The sequence below is a fragment of the Pezoporus occidentalis genome, unplaced genomic scaffold, assembly GCF_034315485.1.
Source record: "Pezoporus occidentalis ecotype Australia unplaced genomic scaffold, CSIRO_AGI_Poc_V1 ctg72, whole genome shotgun sequence".
Lineage (NCBI taxonomy): Eukaryota > Metazoa > Chordata > Aves > Psittaciformes > Psittacidae > Pezoporus > Pezoporus occidentalis.
Genome location: NW_026916072.1, coordinates 938,493 through 955,018, shown reverse-complemented (window position 1 = coordinate 955,018; position 16,526 = coordinate 938,493). Strand labels below are relative to the sequence as shown.

Below are 16,526 nucleotides of genomic sequence, written 5' to 3'. Positions count from 1 at the left end.
AAGCTCGTTTGTGTGTCCTCCTCTGGACGGCTTTGTTTTAACAGTGATTGTAACTTCAAGAATGTTTTCTTGTAAACTCAGAATAACCACTTAAAAGAACTGCCTTCTCCCATAAGTATAGAAGTATTTTATCACTCTAAGAACATTCTTCCCACCCATGGGAAGATGGGTTGTGTCGCTCTCCATTTCGTGTAAATTCCATGCACGAATGCCCTATGCATTTAAATCTCCCTGTATCCTATGGCCTTTGACAGTGGGAATTTGTAAAACATGGAATGTGAGAAATCTGGGAACAGTTTCAGGGAAAACATGGAAATTACTTGGAAACTGGATGGCAATTGAAGTCAGACTGATACAGGAGGGTAGATCTCAGGAAAGGGAGCTCTTGCCCTGTTCAGCAGCACTGTGCCATTCATTCCCTTTTGCATGTGTTTTGCTCATCATTAGGGATTTCTTCTCTCAGATACAGAAGGTGCCTCTGCTTCCAGTGGTAGAAAGAAAGGAGAAATGAGAAAGTGCTGTTACAGGGAACAAAAAATGAGTCAGGATATCCTAAATGAGGTGCCTGTTCTGCACCCTGAGAAGCAGAGGGTACGCTAGCAAAACCTGGGGTATTTCCTAACCCAGTATCAGGATGTAAAAATCAGTTGGTCCAGAAAACTTCATTCTCTATTACATGCAGAATGCCATGGAAATCCTCACTTTCATCATGTACAGGACACCGCTAAGTTCCAGACAGCACATCTTGAGGTGCATAGATGAAAGGGTATAGTCAAATATAAACAAGCGGGTAGCAAGGATGAAGGAATGGCTTCTGCTTGAGAAGAGGCTGAAGCAACCAGCACAGTTCATGTGCGGAAGCAGAGATGAGTGTCTTATCACAGATACTATGGAGCTGGTAAACAAGGAATAATTAGTCATTGCACAATCACCGAGTGCTTACAGGCACTTACGGGCATCAGGCCCCGAAAGAGAAAGCAGCGTTGCACACAGTGTGTGATTTCATAGAACCATGGAATAGTTAGGGTTGGAAAGGACCTTAAGATCATCCAGTTCCAACCCCCCTGCCATGGGCAGGGACACCTCACACTAAACCGTTTCAAACAAGGCTCTGTCCAACCTGGTCTTGAACACTGCCAGGGATGGAGCATTCACAACCTCCCTGGGCAACCCATTCCAGTGCCTCACCACCCTCACAGGAAAGAATTTCCTCCTTAGATCCAATCTAAACTTCCCCTGTTTAAGTTTTAACCCGTTACCCCTTGTCCTGTCACCACAGTCCCTAATGAAGAGTCCCTCCCCAGCATCCCTATAGGCCCCCTTCAGATACTGGAAGCTGCTATGAGGTCTCCACGCAGCCTTCTCTTCTCCAGGCTGAACAGCCCCAACTTTCTCAGCCTGTCTTCATACAGGAGGTGCTCCAGTCCCCTGATCATCCTCATGGCCCTTCTCTGGACTTGTTCCAGCAGTTCCTTGTCCTTTGTATGGTGAGAACCTAGTATCTCATTGAGGTGAGATATCTCAGATGCTGCAAAATACCCGTGGTTTCCCAAAGCAGACAGCGCAGTTGCTGGTTGAATTGGAAGGAGATGTCCTGTGTGGTGCTGGTGGATACCAGCTCGCTGAGGTCTTGGGTGGAACCAGCACATCAGAAAGGCCAGGGATGTATCATGCATGTTTGTATGGCCCAAATGCCATCCAAAAGCGGGGAATTTGAACCCGGCATCCAGCTGCTGCTCACTGGCAATTTCCAGGTATCAGATCCTGGCCTGGGAGGCATTGAATGTGTCAGTGGCACATGGACACCAGGTGTGGAGCTTCTGCTGCTCACCAGGGGACTGAAGCCCTGGAGAAGGATTCCCAGTTCTGGCAGGATTAAAGCTCCTGGAAATACTGAAACTCTGTGCTGAGTTTTTGCCAAACTTACACATGAAATAATTAATGTTGCATGTATGAAGTGGACTTAAATTCACTCCAGTATATTTGCTCCCAAGTAATCAATGCTCTGATGTGACTGTTCAAACAGATGACAGCTATTATTTAGTATTGTGCCTTGGACACATGAATTTTTGCCTGAAGCTTTATTTCAGTGTAATTTTTTTCAGCAGAATGAAAGCAACAATCTGATTCACAAAAGAAAAACATAAAGCTCACAAATCTTGCTTCCCTGCTGCGTTTGAACTCTGCTTTTGTACATGGAGACAAAAAAAATCCCCACAACCCTCATGTTTAGTTATTCTGTAACCAGGCATTTCAGGTCAAAGACACAGAAGGGATCAAAAGAGATAAGCAAAACTAAAATGCCAAGGTCAGAGACGTGCTTCCTAAGTGTAGTGAAGGCAAATCCAAGGAGGAAGTGGAACACCAATCAACGTCCTATCTCCACTTTGCTTCCTAGCCAAAGACACTGAAAGCGTCTCCAAGAAGTAAAAAGATCTCTCCCATGAAAGAGTGCCAGAGTTGTCAGGGGAAATAACGAAATAAAACACTCACAGCCTTACTGAAGAGATTGTCCTGAGTGTGTTTGTGCTCCTCTGGAGAAGGAAAGCATTACTGGGTGCAAGGCACAACTGTAGTCAGTGGGAAACTGGGTTTATTTAGTGGTTTCCCACACGGACCCCTCTTCTGCAAACAGCCCAAAGGCAGGACAGGACCCAAAAAGGCACTGCGGAGCTGGAAGGTGCCTGATGTCCCAGGGGCTGCAAGCACTCTGTCACCTCTGGTTAGGTTTCTCCACTTGGTTTCAGAGGCTTCAGTTTAGGGCAGTGTGGGTTACATCAACTCTATGCAACCCATACAGTTACATACATGTCCAGCTTCCACACAGCAGCTGGAGAAACTTCCCATTTTTCTTTTTTAAATATAGATACATAAGTCAAACCATGTAGGAAATTGGGATTGAAAAGGGACCTCTGGGGGCTTTGCAGTCACCCTCCTCTTACAGTCACCTCTTCACCAAGTGTAGCATCTCCATCCCTTTACTCAGAGAGTGCACTACAGGGGCCAGGCATTTTCTTTACACCCTTCTCAGAGGCAGTGAGCCAGAGGGTTTGGGTTTGTAGCTTGTGAGACCGTCACTGTACCCCATCCCTGGCACTTAGTCACAAGGACACTTAGAGAAGCATTCCCTGAAGTGATGGCACTTTTTAAATGATCCAACTTGAGGAGGAAGGACAGCCCGAGTTACAGCATGGTGTGATGTCCTGCCTTGACCTGCCTCCCCCAGCAGAGAGGAGCTCTTGTTTCCTGAAGGATGCATTTCTGGGTGTTAGCTCCCATCCCATCGCTGCCAGGCTGACACTGAACAGTAAAACATCTCTCTCTGGGGAGTGTGTGTGTCTGCTGAGTGAAATTTCACAGGAGCAGCCAGAGGAAGCTCTGAATTAGATGTGAGATGGGATTCAAAGGATTAATCACCCTGGAACATGGCTTCGGTGCCAAAGATGCTTTATTTCAAGCTGTAAAATACCAAGAACTTGACAAACATAAGGATACTGTGCCCATCTCTGATTAGCCTTAGCTAACCAGTGCTAGCTGTGTGCTCCGAGCCTGTCACTGAGAGATACCTAGCTTGCTCTGCAGTATGCAGCTCCAGCCATGGATCAAATAGTTCAGGGAGGAGGAGTCCTCCTTCCCCAGTGTGGCTGGCTCAAAAAGCCTTGTGACACTGTAAAGCCTTTCAGCAGGCTGTTGACTTAGCCAGCTGTTTCCAGTACCTGCAAAACAGGGATGGCAGAATGTCCAGTGGGTGCTTTGCTTGCAAAGTCAGTCACTCTTGTGAGATGGCTCTGAGAGCCTTAGAATGACCATTCACTAAAAGACAAAAAAGGGCTTTATCAGGACATGCTTCCTTTCCGCAACGAGGACAGAGCCAGGCAGAGTGAACGTTATCATTTATTTTAACCACAGGGTAACTTATTACTGAGTGTCATTCTACTCCGCATGCTCTCTTAATACTGATTAGGCCAATAGCTTGAGCAAATAAGCTGGAAGTTCCTATGGTTCATTCTTTGGGAAAGGTCATTCACCTCATGTAAATGGACCCACTAAAGAGGTGTGTTTTTTTTCCAGGGGCTGGAGTGAACCTCACCTGTTGGACTGGCCTTCAGACATGACTCAGGAGCAGAATGAATCACAGCTCGTAGTGTACCAAGAGTAGGAGGAAAGGCAACCTTGTCACCGTGGTGAGGCACTAAAGACTGCTTGGAGGAGACATCTTCAGACAGCAGGGCTTAAAGAAGAAATGTAGCTTCCTCTCTGCTGGAACAGCGTGTTTCTGGTGAGTTAGCAGAGATGAACGGACATTCCTGCTGCTGGGTTAATTTACAGCTATCTGTAAAGAAAGGCTTCTTTATTTCAGTTAGAAATCTGTGCACATTTTAAGCAAAGGCTGTATAACTTGTTTAAAGAGAGACTGAATGGCAAGTGAGAAGCAGCCTGGAAAGCAGTCAGATGAAAATATTTCCTATAACTCAGGTTTGCTCTTTAACTTTTGACTTTACAAAGGTTAAAAGTTAGTGCAGATTGCCTTCTTGCTCTGGTATTTTAAATATTAAACATTTCTCTTGTGTTCTTTAATTAAACTCAGTTCTGAATATGCCTTTATAAACCAACCCATCCATTTGTATCTCCATGGTGTGCCATTGTATATCCTTTATGAATCCCAAAGGCAGGTCATCCCACTTTTATAATGACTTTGGAATAACTGATGCATTTTAACACAATCAGTATAAGATAAGATAGCCTCCAGAAAAAGAGTCTGGATGAGAAGAGGAGACTATTTTACAAGGACTGGGGTGTTGTAAGTGCATTGTCCCTTATTGCGTAGTGAGTATTGAGTAGGGAGTCCAGAGGCACATTGTCATCTTAACAGGAGACATTTTTCCTCCATCTTTACTCATATCAATATAATAAGTATCCCAAGACTTCTCATTTGTAGAGTGAGGACAACATCTGGCTTGGTAAGAACCATGAGTATTAGACCTGATAAAAACCAATATACAATGCACATGGTAGTTTCACAGCACCATGTAATGTGCTCTGGCTGGAAGGAATCCACGTGCAACTGGTGACGTGTGTTATGCCAGCCTTTAGAGCACGATTTAAGTGCTGGGATCAATATGTAGAGCAAAAAGCAGCCACTTGCTATTTTAATGTATTTTCTTGAGATTCTGTTGGATGCCACCAAAGTCCACAGATCCTGGTTTTGAACAGCTGGTGTTTGCGAGTGACTCTGTTCCTGAAGTACACAGAGCACGCAGATTCTGTGGCTTTTGATGTGAAAATCCCATGTGCAAAAAGAAAGAAATTACAAAATTGCTCAGGTGTAAATATAAACTCAACACAGGAAAAGTGTTTCTTTGAGAGGTGCTGGGTCTTAATTCTATCTACTTCCTTCCATAAAGGCATAAAATGTACGAGTTTTCTCTCATTTGTGCTTCCTGTGATGTACCCAAGCTGGGAAGCAACCTCAGAAGGGTCTTAGGTGTCTTCAGAGATCTAGAAGACCAAAGTCTGCAGCTTAGAGTTGTCAAAGAGCTGGATCTAGGTGCTCATCCCTGTCCAACAGCAGCCAGAGTGACTGCTGATGTGTGGGCAGGGAAGCAATGGAGAAGACATCACCCACAGTCTCTCAGCTTGTTTGGTGGAGCAGTGGTCTCCCGCACCAGAATGTGGGCAGTGGGGCAGAGCCACTGTGTGGTGGAAGCTGGAGGGGATGGCCTTAAAAAACTCTATTTCAGGCTGAAAGATCTAAAATCTGTTGGGACTTGCTCTTTCCGTACTGGGGAACCTGGAGGTGCAGGCAGAATTCTGGATCCTGCTCAGGCTCTCCACTGGGGTAGATACATTGGCCTAAGAACACTTTGCTTTATAGCTTTGATGAATGAAACTTCCAAACTAATTTGGTCATTTTTATGCAGATGTTTAAGATCTTTAAAATAACGGGGGGGGTGTCCCTTAAAGTCTTTTACCTAAATTTCCTGTTAAGACACAACAAATATCCGTTCTGCTACTATGTTGTACCTGAGAAGCTCCATTCTGTGGAGATCTGTCGGTCACTACTTTATGAAGTAGAGAAGTACCTCTAGCAGCTGTGTAGCATCCCTGCTGTGCGTGCCAGCTTTAGTGTAGACACCAGGAGGTGGCCCGCAAGTTATGAAACACCTTAGGAGAAAATCAGCAACATGCATGTCAAATATTCCTGTTGGAGCAAATGGTTAGACAGGAGCTTTGCACAGCAAGATTTAGCACATTCGAGTGGCACCTTCTTATTAGGGTGTAGTAGACTTGTAACTTGATTTCATTGGCACCATAACTTTATTTCCTCTTTTCTGAGGACTGAAAGGAGTGAATAAGCTAAAGGTTACTTGGACAGCAAGGTAACTGGCACAGCTAACTGCAGGGAGCAGCTTTACCTGTGTTTTTTGAAATACAAAGTGGACCATGTATTTGAGAGTCCTCAAATTGCTCACAGGTGGTTTTCTGGCAGCAGGGAGCAAGCCTGCATGCCTGTTTGGCTATAAAATGTGAACTTTGAATTGTGAAGACACTGGAAGGGGGGGGGGGGAAATAGTAGCAATCATTAGGTCTATAACCGACAGGACAAACGCCTCCCTGAGGAGTCAGCAGCAGTGTTGTTGACACGCCTGGCACAGTGGAACATGCTTGGGAGTGATTTGCAAGGAAGAGTTTCAGACAGTGCCATGCTATGAAGGCAGGTAAAAGTTGAGAGTATCAGTTGTAAAAGTCTCAGTCTTCATATAGTAATTAATGGTCTGTGAGGCCAGCACGTCTGAGGGGGACACGTGTGTTGTAGTGTCATTCACCTGTGTGTGGGTGATGGTTCAGGTGAGGCCAGTGAGCGGTGGTGGAGCACTGGGGAGAGTCAGCCAACCATCTCAGACTAACAGTGCACAGAGGAGAACCCTCTGCTCAGGTCAGGTCCCTCCAAAGGAAGCTGAAGTTGGGCAAGCTGCCATAAAAGCTAGATTGATGCCACTGACAAATGAGGGACTAAAGGTCAGGGAGGAGCTTTCTGCTTCTCTGAGGGATGTGAGATACCTTTGCCTCAATGGCATGCTGGCTTTTCCTCCTCTTGGAGCTGAGCCCACCAATTCCTCCTCTCCACACCCTTATTTTGCCATCCCTGGATTGGCAGCAGGTAGTCACTGTCCATGAAGTGTATTCTCTAAGGATTGTGGCAGGGAAGCAAGGAGAGAAAAGGGAGGTTAGTTGGGGAGGGGCTGGCTTACAGCAGCTGAGCTCACATCTGCGCAGTGTCAGCTAGGCAAGGGGCCAAACCACAGGCAGCAGACCCACTCTGCTGTCACCTCAGGGGCTCCCAGGATGTCTGCACCCTGTCCTGGCAGCTCAGACTCACATTCACAGGAGAAAGCAGATGCCACAGCTGCAGGGGTACATCAGGTCTGAATACAGAGCTGGAGCAAAGAGGGGAATCAGCATGAGCACAGTCATTTAAAAGATCATCTCTACTTGTGATTTAGTCTCCTTTCATCTGTTGTAGACGTTAGAGGAGAAACACACTGGCCTGCTGTCTGCAGTACCTCTGAGTAATAATCTGTGTAACTTTCAGGGCTCCCACTAATAAAACCAGTGGCACTGTATGGTGGGAGCTAGCAGAGGTTACCTTACCCCTCACCTCTCATCCCTTTTTCTTTTCCAGAGATCTGCTCACTGAAGAAACACTGGTGAAGGCATGATCCACCCCAGCACACATACAAATATGAAGCTTTTCTGGATAATCCCATTTTTCCTGCTGCAAGGTAGAGTCTTACCTTGGTGGATAATGGTGTGGGTGAAGCAGGGCACACATGCTGAACTGTAATGCAGAACTTTCTCCACTTCTCAGTGCATGAGATAAGGTTGTGCCCTCCTGGCTGTGTTCTGCCTGCTTGGAGAGATGCACTGGGCAGCCCTGGGAGCCAAGGGAAGGCCATTTCCAGCCTGAAGTACTGCAGCATACAGCCATTGCATCTTTCTGCTCTTTTCCTCTACAGCCAATGCAGAGCAGGACATGGATGTCCCCACAGCCCTTGCCAGCACAGGCGTGTATGATCACACAGCAGATGTAACCCTTGTGCTCGGTATAGGCCAAGAGGAGCTGGAGGAGCTGCTCTGGTTCTTCCGCACAGAAGACTGTAAGTCCCATTGACATTCCTGAGTTGAGAGTTGAAATAGAGACAGACAGTCCTTGGCTGTTAACCCTTCTCCTAATGGAGATGCCAAAGGGAATTACCTGAGGATATGATTTACCCCAGGTATATAAACCCTCAGTCTCACCTCCAGAAGAAGCATGGGTAAAGACAGGTATGAGGCTTTGCTGAGATAGTGTCTCCTCCCAGAGTGAGGTTCAGCCTCTTTCCAGGTACAGCTTGCTAAGAGGGCAAAGGTCTGGGATGACCAGTGATTTTGGCAGGGTAGAGGGAGCAGGTTGATATGAGCAGGTCAGTGCCATGAGGATCAACTTCAAAGCCACAAAAATCAAGGGCAGGGCATCTGCTGCCATCAGGGCTGAACACCCCAGCCTATGCTCAAAGGCAAAATCTAGCCACCCAGGTGTGTAGCGGTGAGAAAACCTGCAGAGCAGAGGGGCCCTTCTAGCAGTGCTCTTGGTGGTCCACTGCAGCTTCCAGCCTAGCTCCCAGCCTGGGATATGGCTGAAGCCATGTGTGGCAGATGTGGCCAGCATGAGAGCTACAGAGCTGGAGGTGCGGGCTGTGAGTGGCACAAAGCAGTTGTGTAAACCCAGGGAGGGAGAGTTGCCTGAGGTTGTCCCCAACAACGTGACCCGGGTGCTCTGTTCTGGGTACTGAGTTTGACACAGGCTTCTCTGCCCTCATCCTGCAGCCAAGCCATGGCCCTCTGAGCTTGGCTATCCTTGGAAAAGGCCTGGCTGGGCTCCGTAGGTCACACTCCTCTGTGCATGCTAACGCTGCCTCTCTGCTTTTCCCCAGCATCAACATGGAATTACTCCGTCCTTGCACTTTCCTTTGTGGCCATGATTTTGGGTCTTGTCCTTCTGGCCCTTAATGTTACACGGAACAGGTGAGACAGGAAAATTTGGGTGTCTTTTGGTGTGTGGTGGAGTGCTGAACCCCCCCAGCAGACAGGGATTGGCAGAGCAGGGCAGGACAAGCCCTGAGTGATGGGGAGAAGAGCAAAGACAAACTCCCTTTGAACAGAGCTTCGTTGTAAAACCTTGCCTGACTCCCTGTTCTCCTTGTGTGTTGCTTGGAATGAGCCCCTTCTCCAGGCCACGGATCCTCAGCAGTAAAGTGCCTGTGACAGCTCTGCCCAGCCCAGCCAGGCTGCTGGGAGGGAAGGAAGGAACATTAAATGCATGGTGTGAGGTGCTCCCCATTTGACGGGCTCTGGAGCAGGACTCTCCAGCCTTGCCATCTGCATTCCCATAATGTACCCCTGGGCTGTACTGCTGTGCAACAGTCCCGCAGCTGAGGAGCAACTCGCTGTTTTCTACAGCAAGAGAACTTACCTCTGAGTCAGCTTCCATTTCCAATGAGAGACAAAGAACTGATGTCCCAAGTCTGCCACGCTTGTTCAATGATGGTTTACTGGCTGTTGCTGCCTCACCGTGGTGTGCTGTGTGTTCTCCAAGTGTAAACCCACAACTCAAACACCACAGACCTCTTAACACAGTGCAGCTGGTTTTCCCACAAGCAGCTGCTGTGTTCCCAAAGCCAAGGTGTGAAGAGCTTGATGGAACCATCTCTGCAGGTAGATATTTACCTCAGATGTCTGCTGGGCTTGTTGCTTCACTCCATGGTTCCTTTCTATCCCTTCCCTGCAGGAAAAGGAAGAGCCACATGTGCAGCACAGCAGGGCAGACAGCTCAGCAGGCGGAGCTGGAAGCCAAGCAAGCCCTGGTCCCTGTGGAGGAATGCAGCCCGACTGAGCTGCGGAAGGAGGATCCAGTGCCCCAGGATCAGAGATCAGGAGAAGTTGTGGTGCAGTGGAAGGATGGGACCGTCACGTCTCTGTACACAGAGAAGTCTGAAGACACTCTGTAACAGCAGCTTTAGTCCAACCATTCAGGCCCTAAGGAACGTATCAGAATGTCTTGATTCATAGTGATGGGAGTTTAAAACCACAGTTTAGCCTGCAGAAACAAACAAGAATAAAAAGCAGCAGCAGAGCTGCACCCCACAAGTGGCTCTGGACTTGCAAACCTGGGCCTCCCCGGTTCAGGTCCCCGCTGGCTGGTCTTTACCTGCTGCTCTCAGTGCCTCCAGCCTTCTCTACTGCACACTGCCTTCATCCCCTGTTGCACCCAGGCTGGAGCTGAGCCGGGACAAAGGGCCGGAGGTGTGGGAATACACCGTCAGCCAGGGAACACACTGTCCTGTCCCATCAGGAAAACGCCACACGGACACGGAGGCACTTCTGTTCTTTTCAGAAATAATCTTTATTAAAATACTTTCCAAAGTGGTTGATTGAAATCCCATATTGAATGCCTATCAGTAAGGTCATATATATATACATATGCTATATGTACAAATATACATGTGATGTGTTACTCTGCAGAGTAACTGCAGCTCCAGGGAGAAGCGGAACGTTTAACCTGACACAGCAAATGAAGCTGAGCACACAGCCCTTGGTCCTGGCTCGGGCACAGGCAGAGCGTGGTCTGGTTTGGGATTCACTTCGTGCCCTTCACTGGGCACACGTAGAAGCCATGAAATAATTTAAGACATACTTTAAACACATCAGTCTTTTAAACAAAGGCTTTTGGAGCGCGTCCTCTTCAGTGAAGCATCTCTCCTTGCAAAGCCTTGTAAAAGGAACGCCATGGTGTAAAGAGTGGATTAAAACCCAGCTATTTTGGTATGACTTTTTTGATGCATAGGAATTGGTTTTGGGACACCTGAGGCCTTTAGTTGGCTTAAACAGTATCTGCACCTTGGATTAAAATACCCCAAAATTCCTCTTATTGCTTGGTGAGGGCATCCATGAGAGGAGCAAGGTGGGTGCCCCTATGCTTCGTTAATGATTGATTCCTGCTTCTGGGCTCCCATTGCTGTGCTCTGAGCTGGCTGGGGGTCCCTGGGGACAGCCCTCACCATCCCAGTGGTGCCCATAGCTCTGGCTGCTCCGGGAACTGCCTGGATCCACCCGGAAAGCCAGGCTGGTCCCTGGTGCTCTTGGCAGGACAGGATGCACACACTGCGGCAGCGCCCAGCCAGAGGGGTCAGGAGCCAGGGCAGGGGCAGGGCCAGGCAGGGTGATGCCAAGACTGATTTCAGGCTCTCAGCACCCCATCTGCTCACTGGATCACCACCACAGGCTTTGCCCTGCGCACCAGCAGCCCGTCAGTCCATCACGGATAGTCTTGGTCCATCCAGAGCCAGGAGAACAGAGTCTCTCCCCATCCCCTGTGCAGCAGGGACGCCTCCTAAAATATCTTGAACCCCTTCAGCAGGGTGAGCGTGGGAGCCTTCCTCTTGCTCTGCGCCCGCGACGACTTGACAGTGACCAGCTTGGCCTGTGCCACCGAGGGGATCTCCTTGTAGTTGACGGTGGAGAGGGTGTTGAAGGTGCAGCTGGCCAGGCCGTGCCGGGCGGGCAGCGCCACCGGCGTGGCCACGGGCAGGCACGGCCGCTCCTTGGTGATGAAGAGCGGCCGCACGGGCAGGTTCCACTGCGCCTGGCGCCGCACCTCACGCACGGCCTCGTGGAACACGCGCTGCACCCCCGCGAAGTCCTGGCACGCCGACACCTCGTAGTATAGGCACCCGAACCGGCGCGCCAGGGACAGCCCTTCGGCTGCGGGCACCTGCCTGGCGAGAGCGAGGGCATGGCTGCAGCATCCCCAGGGGATGCAACCAGCCGAAAGGGGAGTGAGGGGTGCAGGTGGGGAGCAATGGACCCTGCCTCATGGTGAGCACCAGGCTCAGCTCCTGGGACAAGCAGGGAACATGAGTCCCACATTGTTTTCGCCACGAGGATGATCAGGGACTGGAGCACCTCCTGTATGAAGACAGGCTGAGGAAGTTGGGGCTGTTCAGCCTGGAGAAGAGAAGGCTGCGTGGAGACCTCATAGCAGCCTTCCAGTATCTGAAGGGGGCCTATAGGGATGCTGGAGAGGGACTCTTCATCAGGGACTGTAGTGACAGGACAAGGGGTAACGGGTTAAAACTTAAACAGGGGAAGTTTAGGTTGGATATAAGAAGGAAATTCTTTCCTGTTAGGGTGGTGAGGCACTGGAATGGGTTGCCCAGGGAGGTTGTGAATGCTCCATCCCTGGCAGTGTTCAAGACCAGGTTGGACAGAGCCTTGTTTGATATGGTTTAGTGTGAGGTGTCCCTGCCCATGGCAGGGGGGTTGGAACTACATGATCTTAAGGTCCTTTCCAACCCTAACTATTCTATGGTTCTATGGTTCTATGATTGTTTTGCCTTTCTCAAAGGTCCCTGGGGAATCATGCAACCTCCCACGCCAGGGATGCATGCCAGGGATGCGATGGCACTGGGAAGCAGGGAGGAAACAGCCTGTGCTGTGGGGACAGGGAAGCCTCCATGCTGGGAGCACAGGGTGGGTCAGCAGCGTGCGTGACTCAAGGATCCGTGGGACCAGCATTAAGCACAGCCCCAGAACAGCACAAAAGGCCAGGAAAACACACTGGGGACGTGCAGTGCTGGCAGCAGGACGGGTGAGGAAGGGCTCCAGGGAAAGGGCACATCCAGAGGGGAGCGAGGAGCTGGAGCAGGCTGAAGCCCTGCCTGGGGACGGTGACTCTGCCCAACCACGGAGCCAAAAAATATCCCCCCAAAAATACCAGCAGGCTCAAGATAAATACATCATCCCCCGGGCAGGAGCCTCAGAGGTGTGGGAGGATGGGCATGTACCAGTGGGGGTGGAAATACCCACAATAGAAATCAGATTTGGATATTGCATCCCAGCTGGAGGGATGGGGGGCGAATCTGTGAGCTCTTCCCACCAGGAAAAGACAGCCTTGCCCCATGCCCAGTACCTGTACTCCTCCATGTCCAGCTTGTTGCCCAGCAGGAGCACAGGACAGCGGCTCTGGCAGCCCTTCGCGTGCAGGGCCAGGACCTCCAGGTAGCGCTGGCAGCCCTCGAAGCTCTTCCTGTCATCGATGCTGTACACCACAAGGAAGGCGCTGGCCCAGCACAGGTAGCGCTCGCAATTCCCGGGGCCATCCTGGAGGCAGAGTCATGTCTGAGCCATGGTCCAGCCGCATCCAGCCGGGTCACAGCAGGCACCTGGCACGAGCACTGCCCCGGGGTCTCACCTCGTCAGCCGTGTCCATCACCTTCAGCAGCACAGGCTGCTGGTCCACCAGCTCCTCCGAGGTGTAGGTGTCCTCTGCAAGGAGAAGGGTGGTTGTGAGGATGCACCGGGGTATCCGGTCTGCCCCAAAGCCAAGCAAAGCCCTGGATGCTTGGGACACCAGGGAAAAAATCTCAGCATCTGACACCTCCCACCTTACTCCTTCCTAAGACAGCGTTACTCTGGGGGACTGGTGGTGATGCTGCTGGGAAGCCTGCCTAGGAACAGTTATTTCTCCCTGTACGCTGCAAGTGTGGGCTCCCATGGGATAAGGAGGGAGGGAAGGAGCCTGTCGCAGCCATCACTGCACCCAGGGCTCAGCCCTTATCTAAATGCCAGGACATGGCAAGATAAAGTGAGTCCGGAGCTCGACACTGGGGCTGTTGCCCAATAAATCAGGAAAAAGCAGCTCCCCTTTCCTTTGGAAGGAGCACAGGCAGAGCCCCTGAGCCATTTTCCTGGGAGAAAGATGCCTTCTCCCGGCTGGTCCTAACGGATGCGTTTTGGAAAGGTTTTGACGTGGGAAGATGAAACCACATTCCTAAAACAGGTCCGAGGAGGAAAGGATTTGTCTTTCTTTCCTAAGAGTCACTGACTTAGGAGGAGCTGGAGTCGGTTCCTGGACAAGCTCCATATCTCCCTAATGTCCCAGATAAATCATTCCTGGTTCTTCCCCACGCCCTGGAGTCCGGCCTAGGAAAATAGGGATTAATTTCTGAAACGAGTGGAAAATAAAGCCCAGGACTGCTCATTGCAGAGCGCAGCCCCTGGGGCCACCCACTCTGCAGCCCCCTTGTCCCAGCCCTTCCCGCCTGGCACCCCAGGAGTGAGCAGGAGGCTCCCCAGGGACTGCTGCCGGTCTTAGGGGTGATGGACGTTGTTTGTACAGGTGGGTTTGGGTCACATCCAGCCCTTCTGTTGTTTTTCATGTAACTTTGGGTGCTGCTTTTTTTTTCTCCTTCAATGCCACACTCGTGGGAAACACAGGGAATGGGAAGGATGCTCCATAGGAGCTCATGGAGGGGCAACACCCGTGGAGGAAGCATCTTACCCAGGTTCGGATCATATTCGCTTATGAACCTCTTGGTTAGAAACTTCACGGTCAGAGCTGCAGGAGGTGAAAGAGGCGGGTGAGGCCGGTGTCGTCGTCCCCCACCCCATGGCACCGGCACCCCAACACCACCCTGATGCCCGCCCATCCCCGTGGCCTCGGGGCGCCCGCCTCACCTGACTTGCCCGCCCCGCGGCACCCCAGGATGGCCACGTTGCACTCGCCGAGGGGGCTCTGGGGCGGCCGCTCGCCGCCGGCTCGGGGTTTGCCGAACGCCGAGGACATCCTCAGTCCTATGGGAGAGACATGCGGGGGGGGGGGACGTGGGGCACCCGCTGCCATCCCGGTGGGGACCTTCCAGTGGGGACCGGGGAGGGGGGGATCCCCTCTCCTCCATGCGCATCCTGCAGGCGCAGCGGCCGGCGGCAGCACCCCACCTCCCCCCCAGCAAAGCGAGGGACCCCGCAGCCCTCTGCCCGCCCTTCGCACCCCAGCGAGAGAAGAGAAACGCGGGCTCCCACCTTAAAGCCCTGCTCCGGAGGAGCCGCGGGGCTCTGGGGGGGCCCTGGGGAGCAGCAGCCCCCGTGCGCCCGGAGCGGATGAATGAGGCGGGAGGAGGCGAGCGCGGCTCCCTCGGCTCGGGCTCCAGCCAAGCTCCTTGTAAGGAATGCTCCGCGCCGGCGCCCATGGACGCGCTGCTGCCCGGCACCCGAGGACGGGCCCCCGGGCTCCCGGCACGGACCCCGCTCCCATCGTGGCTCCAGCCAGTGCCCGCCTCACCGCCCGCACGGCCCCACCGCCCTCCTGTGCCCCTCCGCTTCACCGCGTCCCAGCACCTTCCATGTCCCCAGCGAGCCAGAGCCCGGTCCCACCTCCCCGGCTGAGCCCGGTGCACTCACGACACCTCCCGCAGGCAGAGCAGCACACGGGAGCGATGCTGCCCGTGCATCCACCCTGCCCACCGCACGCGTGGCTCCTTGGGTGCACCTCCTGCTGCTGGCAGCGGCGGGGGGAAACCCTTTTTCCACCCAAAAGGTGCAATCCCGAGGGGAAAAGGGGAGCACGGGGAGCACTCACCGCTGCCCGCACCGAGCCATCAGCCAGCACCCAGTGGGCTCCGAGCCTGAGTAGGTGGTGGAGGCTGAAGTCAGCGTTGTCATGGTGATCACAGCCATTTGGGATGGGACTCAGCAGCCGGGATGCAGGATACGGCCCCCACGCCGGCCCCAAGAGGGGCTGTGTCCATGGCCGGGGGGTAAAGGCGGCTCCGTGGCCATGCGGGGCTGCTGCTCCATTGGGATTATTGCCCGTTAATGCAGGCAGGATATTTTTAAACCCTCCCAAAATAGTCTGGGAGCATGGAAGTCCCTGCAAGGCCCGGGATGAGGACCATGGGGATCATTCCCCTGTGGGAAGCAGAGCCCCTCTGGGGAGCCCTAAACTCCCTTTGGACAGGTCAAGGATGCTTAAAGGCAAGCGGAGCTAAATGTGGTACTTTAAGCTGGGTACCATTAAGGATCAGTGATGGTAACACAAGTGCAAAGCTCTCACCTTCTCCCCTAAACTGAGGTATTTGGGGAACCTGCTGGAGCCAGACACGGGGCAAAGGCTTTGATACCACACAGTGCTCCAGGAGCTCCCGGCTGCTGGAATGAGGGGCTGAGCAGGGAGGAAAGAATAAACCTTCAGCAGGGCTGAAATGATGCACTGGCTAGAGGTGGTGATGGGGGGATTGGGGAGCAGCCCCCCGGGTGAGCCCTGCTGCTGGCTCTCCTCAGCATCCCATGGCAGGGGTGGAATTGGGGTTTCCAGCCAGGGAAAGCTGTGAATAGCACATAAATGAGTGATGAGCCACAAATAACACTTCTATTCACTGTCAAGGGCCGTGTGAGTCGCAGGGGTTGGCTCTGCCTGCAGCCGGACTGGGTTTGGTGAGGAGGATTTTGTGTGTTTCATTTTCCTCACCATAAACTCATAGAATCATGGAATGGTTTGGGTTGGAAGGGACCTTAAAGCCCATCCATTTCCAACCCCTGCCATGGGCAGGGACCCCTTCCACTAGAGCAGCTTGCTCCCAGCCCCTGTGTCCAACCTGCCCTTGAACACTGCCAGGGATGGGGCAGCCACAGCTTCTCTGGGCACCCTG

The 16,526-nt window shown here is 51.9% G+C and overlaps 2 protein-coding genes across 3 annotated transcripts; one reads left to right on the top strand and one right to left on the bottom strand.

The window, feature by feature from the left end:
* Positions 1 to 3,950: 3,950 nt before the first annotated feature.
* SLC51B (SLC51 subunit beta) lies at positions 3,951 to 10,478 on the top strand. Its single transcript, XM_062601758.1, has 5 exons — positions 3,951 to 4,279; positions 7,685 to 7,784; positions 8,019 to 8,159; positions 8,976 to 9,066; positions 9,830 to 10,478. Exons 2-5 carry the CDS (start codon positions 7,718 to 7,720, stop codon positions 10,047 to 10,049), a joined length of 519 nt encoding a protein of 172 aa, XP_062457742.1. The 5' UTR covers positions 3,951 to 4,279; positions 7,685 to 7,717; the 3' UTR covers positions 10,050 to 10,478.
* On the bottom strand, positions 10,421 to 16,057 carry RASL12 (RAS like family 12). 2 transcript variants are annotated; one of them, XM_062601757.1, is made up of 6 exons: positions 15,458 to 16,057; positions 14,557 to 14,673; positions 14,381 to 14,437; positions 13,292 to 13,365; positions 13,010 to 13,200; positions 10,421 to 11,816 (listed from the first exon to the last, which is right to left on the bottom strand). In XM_062601757.1, the coding sequence occupies exons 2-6, from the start codon at positions 14,663 to 14,665 to the stop codon at positions 11,432 to 11,434; spliced, it is 816 nt and encodes a 271-aa protein (XP_062457741.1). In that variant the 5' UTR covers positions 14,666 to 14,673; positions 15,458 to 16,057; the 3' UTR covers positions 10,421 to 11,431. The 2 variants fall into 2 exon arrangements, with proteins under 2 accessions (XP_062457741.1, XP_062457740.1); XM_062601756.1 differs by lacking the exon at positions 15,458 to 16,057 and adding an exon at positions 14,902 to 15,110.
* Between the last annotated feature and the right edge of the window lie 469 nt (positions 16,058 to 16,526).

Coding starts and splice junctions, on each gene's coding strand:
- SLC51B (XM_062601758.1), top strand. CDS start 7,718: ATGATCCACCCCAGCACACATACAAATATGAAGCTTTTCTGGATAATC. Junction 8,160..8,975: donor GTTCTTCCGCACAGAAGACT/GTAAGTCCCATT, acceptor GCTTTTCCCCAG/CATCAACATGGAATTACTCC. Junction 9,067..9,829: donor CTTAATGTTACACGGAACAG/GTGAGACAGGAA, acceptor CCTTCCCTGCAG/GAAAAGGAAGAGCCACATGT.
- RASL12 (XM_062601757.1), bottom strand. CDS start 14,665: ATGTCCTCGGCGTTCGGCAAACCCCGAGCCGGCGGCGAGCGGCCGCCC. Junction 14,438..14,556: donor CCGCGGGGCGGGCAAGTCAG/GTGAGGCGGGCG, acceptor CACCTCCTGCAG/CTCTGACCGTGAAGTTTCTA. Junction 11,817..13,009: donor CTGGACATGGAGGAGTACAG/GTACTGGGCATG, acceptor CGCTCTCGCCAG/GCAGGTGCCCGCAGCCGAAG.